Source organism: Phalaenopsis equestris, unplaced genomic scaffold (assembly GCF_001263595.1).
Source record: "Phalaenopsis equestris unplaced genomic scaffold, ASM126359v1 Scaffold000002, whole genome shotgun sequence".
NCBI classification, from domain to species: Eukaryota; Viridiplantae; Streptophyta; class Magnoliopsida; order Asparagales; family Orchidaceae; genus Phalaenopsis; species Phalaenopsis equestris.
Window position 1 is genome coordinate 46,437,073 of NW_018164444.1, and position 8,846 is coordinate 46,445,918.

The 8,846-nt window shown below is 34.4% G+C and overlaps 2 protein-coding genes across 3 annotated transcripts in view; both read right to left on the reverse strand.

Moving 5' to 3' along the window:
* LOC110035115 (protein CURVATURE THYLAKOID 1B, chloroplastic) overlaps positions 1-1,078 on the reverse strand; it is a 33,722-nt gene extending 32,644 nt beyond the window's left edge. The window contains exon 1 of the mRNA XM_020739358.1: positions 653-1,078. Within this exon, the coding sequence (XP_020595017.1) occupies positions 653-833 (181 nt within the window). The 5' untranslated portion in view covers positions 834-1,078. The remainder of the gene's footprint in view (positions 1-652) is intronic.
* Positions 1,079-2,834: 1,756 nt separating this feature from the next.
* LOC110035288 (hippocampus abundant transcript 1 protein-like) overlaps positions 2,835-8,846 on the reverse strand; it is a 9,390-nt gene continuing 3,378 nt past the window's right edge. The window contains exons 3-13 of one of the 2 annotated variants that reach the window (XM_020739523.1): positions 8,472-8,584; positions 7,479-7,804; positions 6,938-7,013; positions 5,735-5,821; positions 5,441-5,521; positions 5,301-5,333; positions 4,433-4,486; positions 4,254-4,295; positions 3,352-3,430; positions 3,200-3,270; positions 2,835-3,121 (exon numbers count right to left, since the gene is read on the reverse strand). In XM_020739523.1, the coding sequence (XP_020595182.1) occupies positions 3,032-3,121; positions 3,200-3,270; positions 3,352-3,430; positions 4,254-4,295; positions 4,433-4,486; positions 5,301-5,333; positions 5,441-5,521; positions 5,735-5,821; positions 6,938-7,013; positions 7,479-7,804; positions 8,472-8,584 (1,052 nt within the window). In that variant the 3' untranslated portion in view covers positions 2,835-3,031. Of the gene's footprint in view, positions 3,122-3,199; positions 3,271-3,351; positions 3,431-4,253; positions 4,296-4,432; positions 4,487-5,260; positions 5,334-5,440; positions 5,522-5,734; positions 5,822-6,937; positions 7,014-7,478; positions 7,805-8,471; positions 8,585-8,846 lie in introns of those variants that run through there. The other variant, XM_020739531.1, reaches the window with a different exon arrangement.

Here is an 8,846-nt window from a genome sequence, read left to right on the forward strand (position 1 = left end):
ATATATATATCCATAGGACAAAATTGAGAAAAAGGATTCATGCAACAAACCCCACTTAGTGGGAAAAACGATTGTTGTTGTTGTTGTTGTTGTTGTTGTTGTTGTTGTTGTATTTGTGTGTGTGTGTGTGTGTGTGTGTGTGTGTGTGTGTTATTTATAATATTCATTCTTTGACACTCATTTCTCTCTTAATGAGTACCAAACCAATCCAAATAGTAATAGATCACAGGCCTCACAAAGTTGCAGTACTTCTTGGGTTATACAAAAATATTGCCCAAATCCTGCCATGATTAAATAAGTCAACAATCTAGGACTGGTGCATAACCCATGTACAAAAACAATACTCCTAACAGTAAATCTTAAATCATGAACATCGACCACAACAACCAATAAATTTCAAAAATGGTAGTAAAAAAAATTGCCCATTATACATGCAACAGTGTCTGATCAATAGAAAATCAAGACCATCAATAAAAGAAGGAAAACATCATAGAAAGTAAGAAATTATGCCCAAATTATGGTTCACAGTTTCACATTAACGGATCCCTTCAGCAAATCAGCTTAAGCACATCACAGCTCTCACTAACCCAATATTCAACACCAAGGGCAAATGCGTGTCATGGACAATTTCTTTCAAAAGAAAGGGCCTTACAGTGAGAGGCCGACTTCCACGGTTCCCGGCCCTGTAAACGAAAAGCGGGTGAAGAGGCTTGAGATGGAAATGGAAGCCACGGGAGGACGGGAGAGTGCGCAGTCACCGTTGCCACCGTCTGGCGGGAGGACGTTGGCGAAGAGAACAGGGATCGTGTGGCCATGGCGGCGGCTGAGGCCATGGAACTGAGGTAGAGGATAGTGCTGAGTTTCGCGTTAGGGTTTGGAATCGAGCAGCTTCGGAGCTCACACAAACTCTCTCAGAGGTCGTCGATGGCCAATCTCTACTTCGTAGTCTCCCTTGTACTCGTTGATTCGGATGCGGACAGCAGGGAGGATAAGAGTTGTGTGGCTCATCGGGTTAATGTGAGGGCGAGCGCATGTGGTGGGACGACGACGCATCTCTCCGCGTCTCATTCCGAGGACCCGGTCATAGTCCTATGGTCGGCTGGCAATTTGGCTCGGGTGAACAGCTCGTGTTCGGCTCGTTAGGCAGCTCGTTATCGGCTCGTTCGTTAAGCCTAACGAGTAAAGCTCAAATTATAAACGAGCCAAACACGAACAGCTTTTTGTTCGCTCGTGTTCGGCTCGTTTTAGCTCGAAATAAAAAAAAAAATTATATAACTTTTTATATAGCAATATATTACATATATTATTTATATAATAATATATTATATATATTTATGTCTAAATTTAAATCATAATGCCTCATGTAGCAATGTGGTTAGTGTCTTCTTTTGTATAGATTTAATTCAGGTTCGAATCTCACACATTACATCGATTTTTCTCAATTTTAGATTAACGAGCCAATTTCGAGCCGAACACGAACACAAATATTTAAATCGAGCCGAACACGAACACATTGTTTACGAGCCGATTTCGAACACGAGCTATTTCGAACGAGCCGAACACGAGCCAAGCCTGAGCTGGCTCAAGCTCAGCTCGTTTACAGCCCTAGTCCATGCTCGCTTGTGACTTTATGTCAGTAGTTTATAAAATCAGGTGGATAAACTTATATTATTTAAATATTTTGTGATATCTGATTATTTCTAAAATAAATTTAGGAGTTTAATATTTATTATTTGATTGCTGGTAACTCAATTTTTTAACATCATATTTAAAATATAATTATCATTTTCTTTTTAAAAGTGAAATATATATATTTTCTGGTGGAAGCTTATGATGAAGATTTGAGTGATATGCATGTGAATATAATTTATGAATAATTAATCAATTTTTACGTACTTTACACTTCAATTATATGGTCAGATACTCAACAATTCAATTGAAACCTTAATGACTTAAGGTTAAATCATACTCGAAGCCAAGTAGGATGCATTCAAATGTCGCTCGACGGAGTCGAACAAAATAACTAGACTATTCATCAACCTTCCACAATGGCCACCATAAAAGTCTGATAGCCCGTCTGGGACATATTTATTGGCTAAATGGGCAGCTTGGCATCCTATAAAGCTACCGAAATATTTTTAAGTACTTTGTATCTTATTTTTATTTAGCCAACCATTAGTATAATCAAAATTACTCCCATCCTATAAAGTTGGGATTTATGATACACAATCTAAAATATGCAATCTTATACACAAAAACTAGTAACACATTTTCTCTTTTCAGATAGGATTTGGTTCATATTCGGTTAAAGTTTGGATTTATTGTGTTCTAGTTATTATTTATTTATTTTTATTTGCTCGAAATCAGATAGTGTTTGGCTCATATTTGATTCAAATTCTAATGAATCAAACGCATGCAATTATATTATTCTTCAAAAACTTCAAACGCTAGTTGATCATAAATATGTCGAGTTCTAAATAACCTACATATAAGCTAACAACCAAGTAAATCAAGCTCAACCCATGAATCTATTTACATGCATTTAATGTATGAATCTATTTACATATATGAATGTACCCTTCAAAACCATTCTAACAACGGGTGCATATCAACAATTTTAATTTATATAAATAACGGAATACAATACCTCCATAATATTATCAAATAAAAATACTTCCAGAGTTAAAGAGAGTAGCATACAGCAAAAACAGAAAAAAATGATGTAACACACCAACAAATCCAAAATTTAAGAACTAAGAAAATGCAATACCATATGTACAAATTCCAAAGATTCTCAGATTCAAAATTAGCTTCATAAAATTTCCACCTTTTCCCTCATTGAGTCTGGTTTCTAAAAAGAGTAGCTAACCAGCAATGCCTTGAAACAGAAAAACTTCTGAGTTGAAAGCAGGCCTTTCATCTCAATACTGGCATCAGTCAAACCGCAAGGTGTGCTAAAATTGAGTTGTGCTTCAGTATTATATACAAGGGTAGTATTAAAATATAATAAGTCTCCATTTTCTTCACAGAGCTAGACTACTCCAGTTTCGCTACCACTAAATTTCCGCTTCGATAACCGAACAGCATTATTCATAGCAACACTCACAGCGAATGCTGTCAGCTGCATGAAAAATTTCATAATAATGTGATTATTAAAACCAAAAGTAGAAAGAGAATGTGAGAATTTCAGAGAACTTACGTGAGCAAGGCCACAGCACATAAGGCTAAATCCCTTGAAGTCAAATGGAGCACTTTCCGAGAGGAACAAAGCTAAGTTCAGACAATTTACTGTAAGTTTACAGCCATTCTGAAGAGCTAGAAGTAGTTCTGTTTGCATAACAAACTGGTTACCTGTTAGAGGAGTGAAGAGCATGGGAGAGATTATGCTAGCAATTGAGCTTATTCCTGTAATTCCACCTTGTGCCAAGCCCTGGATTAAGATGAACGTGCCAGTTTTTCAAGATTAGTGAGAGAAATGAAATGGATTAAGCTTATAAGATCGATGAGGTTATTGTAGATACAGTCAATAGATGTTCCCGCCAAACAACCTTGGTTCTTCATGCGAAAGCACTTACAGGCCTTAAACATGCATTTAAAAATATCATTTACTGAAAAAATAGTGTGAAAGCAATTACAAGCCTTAAACATGCATTTAAAAATATCATTTATTGAAAAATAGTACTTCTGAGATTCCTTGAGATAAAAAAAATTGCATACAGAGGAAAAAATAAATATTGCATAAAAGATTTTTAGTTCATCCAAAGATTGAGAATGGGCCAGCAACATAAAAAAGGAAAAGTTCGGGCAAATTTCATCATTTTCTTGAATTTTTAATCCTCAATGAAATCTAAAGCATTTGATATCATGATGCTTAAGGTCTAATCCAGGGATAGTTTCATTAGTTCAATGTCTCATCGGCATGCTTTCTAGAATTATTGTTTTGTGGCATTAGTTGTCTATTTACGACTTGAAGTTCATGGACTTCGAATACGAGGAGAAGCTACACTTTATGCCAATTATTTGGGATCAAATTACTAGCCTTGCTCCATCATCCATTCTTAAATAAAGGGTAAAAACTCCATTAAGTCAAATTTAGCTAAAGATCTGCAGGACAAATTTGATTTTTTTTTTTTTTTTCAATCTACAAAAAAGGACCGAAGAGCTCAACTAGTGCTAACTCTGCTCTTTTTTCTAACTATCCAGACTTTCATTCATTATATTCATTATCTATGGTAAGCAATAAAAGCTAGTACCTGATCGTTAAGCCCGACCCTTTTTGACACGATGGTTCTTAGCTGCACATAAAAACAAACATGTTTAGCACCAAGGTGGCAATGAGGAAGTATGAGATCTGGAATGAGGGCTAAAGTGAAAGAGTGAAATTGGAAATAATTATAGGCGGGAGCGGTGGGCTGTAGACAAGAATACTTACACAAGGGTGAAGGAACACACTCAAAACCACAAAGGATGAAGAAAAATATGGAACCTGCGTGTCAATTTCCATAGTAAAAAATATAACAAATATCTTAGATTCTAGTAAAATTATGCAATAATATTTCGACATGACTACTCATAGAAAGTAGCAAAGTAAACCAAGAGCTAATGATAAGCAGTGCATCATTTGAATCACATGAACTATTCTAACATTTTGATCTGGTATTTGTATATTAACATAAAAAATATCATATGAATGAACACCATGATAACTGAGAATTTTAAGATACTTATTGGAGTGTCATTCAATGTTTCATTCGAGACTAAATATTTTCAAAGTAAAAAAGGTTCAGAAATATCATTTAAGGGAGCATGGTCCATCCATCCTTTTTTAAAAAGGATATAATGGGGATAACTTGGTTCTAAGTTATGTAAAGGAAAAAGAATTTAAATTAGAGTCAACTCCACATACAAAACTGAACAAGAAATAAATTGGAATAAGGATTCATAAAGTTAAACTTAATTAGTTGAGATGAGGGCATGATGCATTCCCAAGAGTCAAATAAAAATAATGGGCTTACTCTCTCCTTGCTACTTTAGACTATCCCAATTTAGAAGAAATAGAGTGGACTAAGGAAATAAAGCTAATAAATCATTAAAGAAGAAATTTTGAGGAAGTGTAGCGCGTCACAAAAAAATACTGGCTTGACTATGGTGGATGCAAATATAATTAGTACACAGACCGTTCATAAGAAGTTTTTAGCCATAATATCATTACAGATAGGCTTAAATGTGGGAATCATGCACTAAAGAAATACGCATTTACTTTTGAAAGTACTGATAAAAATAGAATTGATTGTAAGTACCCAGGAAGACCATGCAATGCTTGTAAGTAAAACCTGCATAATATGGAGAAAAAAGTCAAGAATAAATGAATAATAGTAATAATAACATTCACCAGTATTTTAAATAGGAAAAGAACATGGAATGTGAGGAAGAAGGTTACATTTGCACAACTTGCCAAGAGGCCCACGCTAAGTAGTATTTCCTCTCCAATGGCAGGTGCTAAGACAGGCATAAGAAACAGCTGCGTATTTAGATAATTTTAGTCATGAAACATCCTTTTTCACACATACATAGAAATTTTTATTTATGCATATCGGGTTGTACTCATTAAGCGCATTTATACATTTAGGTACACACGAGTAGACACTCATATAGATTAGTCAGAGATTAAAGATAGCACATGAAGATGTAAAGCCACAGTTGAGCTAACTGAAGAATGATTTTGATATATTACCTGTGAAATAGCCCCAGCAACCCCACTAATGAGCATTAGGTCAGCATACTGGTCTTTGCTGAATTTGAACTGAGCTTTAAGGAAGTACTGCATGGTTAAATAAAAGGGAAAAATCAAAAATTTTTTTCTCCAAATATTTGGTGAAGAAAGTTGAATGCATAAATTTTAAGCCATTCCTATTAATAACAGTATTTGGTCTTAATTGTAATTTAGCTAAATGGTTGTTTGGTCGCAATTATTTAGAATTTAGTTATATTTTAAATGTAGCATAAAGCAAACTCAATACATTTTAAATGTTTTTTTTTTATTGGTTAGTTGTAAAATAAATTGAGAAGACCAGATTTTGGTTTTTTTATGATTATAAAGTGCATCAAAATTTTAGTTTTTTAATAAAATTCTTCTTTGCTATTATGCTTCAATACTAAAGTTGGGGCACAAGCAACGGATATGGATTCGATGGGAGTGGGGACTACATCGAAAATGCCATTATTGATGAAGTTTCAACACCCTAAGAAATTACTTTAATTTTGCTTTACTCCCAACCAAATGCTAAAAAATGTAAAACCCTTACATTTCAAATACAATAGACTCAAACCACTCTCAACAAAGTAGACACTAAATAATTTGCAACAACTTCAAGGTCTTTCATTTGATTAAAATTTTCTTTGAGATAATGGGTATGAAAGTTCTAATCATCAAGTTCTGCATTGCTGTATCAAACCAAATTTATCTACAGATTAGCACAATGAGACAAATTGGCAAGTAATATCAATGTTCTTTCAAAAGGAAATTTTTTTATTGAACCTTCTATGCAACTCTCTCAATGCAAACTTCCTATCAAAAACTCCAGAAATATTGCCTGCAACATCAAACCTTTTAAAGTAGAAATGTATATGGAACAATTTATTCTCTACAAAGGAAAGATTGCCTGCATATAAGATGCGATGGATGGCCTAAGAAAAACAATCAGTAATGATGCAAAAAAAGAAAATTCTGAAAAAAAGATTATTACAAAAACATTGATCAATTTCTCTATTTCTCCAAAAGTCTTCTCTTACAGTTCCTAAGTTGGTAACTTGAGAAATAGAAGCAGCATAGCTGGGGAGGAACAAACCTAAAACTTTATAAGAAAAAGTAACAATAAAGAGGCAGAGAGAAACCTAATTACAGCAAGAATACCACAATAAAAGAGAAAAAAGTTACCATTATAGAGGCCTGAAACCCACTTGAACCAAGGCTATCAATGAACGCAACAACAGCTGCTCGTGACAGTATAAAGCTGCACGAGCATGAATGAAAAATGTAATTATTCAACACAAACTTTAGCCCTAAGGAATAGGGTGAAAAAATGACGATATTTTTAAAAATGAAAAACATTTCTAAAATTTCTAAATGCATTTTCCTAGTGGTAATCTATTTCAGTGACAGTATATAAAAACCATCACAATACAAGAGGTAAGAAAATATCACAATGGTCGAAGGATTTAACAGCTTCAAACGCATCTTTCACACAAATCTTGAATCTCGAAACAAATCGCCAAAGAGTTCTCAGGAGTTAACCATCTCACGGTTTACCAAATCTGTATCCACTAAAAATCCAACCATAGAAGCCAGATTTCCCCTTAAAACATTCACTTCGATCTTTTCATTATTTTGTGTTATTAGAAAGGGAAAATAACATAGATAACTAAAACGAATCGAAATCGTTATCAAAGATGATGACGAGAATCAAATGGGTACTCACCTACTTCTGAAAAGGCTAAGCATGTCCAACAGCGAGGATGCCTTCCCAAGAATCGGCAGTTTTGCAGGAGAGTCGGCGTCGGAGGGAGGGGAAGAAGAGCAGAGGAGACGGCAGGATTCGTCGGCGAGAGAAGCTCCACCATCCGTCTCGGCGAGGAAGAATCTCATGTACAGCATTGCGGAAATGGCCACAGCAGCAGCAACCTGGAAGGTGAGGAAGGACGGGATGAAGCGAGCGGCTAGCGTTGCCGATACGAATCCGGCGGCACTGATGCCGGAGAGCACACCAAAAGCCGAGATCCGCCGCCCCTCGCATGTTTTGTCGGCCTGTGGAGATTGAAGCGAAAATTCTCCGCGACATTAAGAGCCTTATCGAGGAACTCATTCATGACTGGCTGATGCCAAAGAATTTGCATGAGGTAATATTTTCATTTAAAGTAAAATTTAATTAACATATTTTTATTTTCTAAATATCCTCTGGCTCAACTTCTTATATATTTCAGAAATTGACATATTTATCACCCAATTATCACTTATTTTTTATATCTAACACATAAATTTTAAATATTTACAATTATAAAACTTTGACGTATAAATTTTGCATAAAAAAAATATATTACTTCTTCAAAAAAATATATTACTTCTTCAAAAATTATTGTTTATATATATATATATATATCATTAAGACTTGTCCGCCCTTAAGTGGTAAATTGGTAGTCAGCTACGCTGTCAGTTGTAAGACCTCTCTGACCTGAGTTCGATCTCTACAAGGACGAATATCATATGGAGAGAGTTACTTTCAAATAACACTCTTTTCAATATATATATATAACAATCATTCGTGTAATTGTTAAAATTTTAAAATTTATTTAAGCCATGTGGAGTTGATGAACAACTGAACCTACAAGAGCTATAAAAAGCAACAATATATATACACAAAGCTCACTAACTAGTATAGCAAAATATTATAAATGAAATGAAAAAAGAAACTTACCACATATGCATGGGTGAGGCATTGCATGGTGCCTTCAGAAAACATGCCAGTGAACATTTTGATGAAGTAGTAGACGTAGAAGAATGGCCTCGTGCGACCAAATGCCAAGATAACTGCAACATATCATGAACCCTCTTTAAAAAAATAGATATATAAATTAAATATAAGTGAAAATAATGCAATTAGTACTCCATTTCGATTTAAGAGAGAGGAGGAGAAAATAAGAAATTAATTATTTGGAATAAACATTAAGATTTAGGATGATTTGCATATATATCAATAAATTATAAATATTCTTTATTATATCTAGCATTTAAATTTTAATATATTCATATATATTATTTTATTCATGCATTATATATAACTGGTTACCTG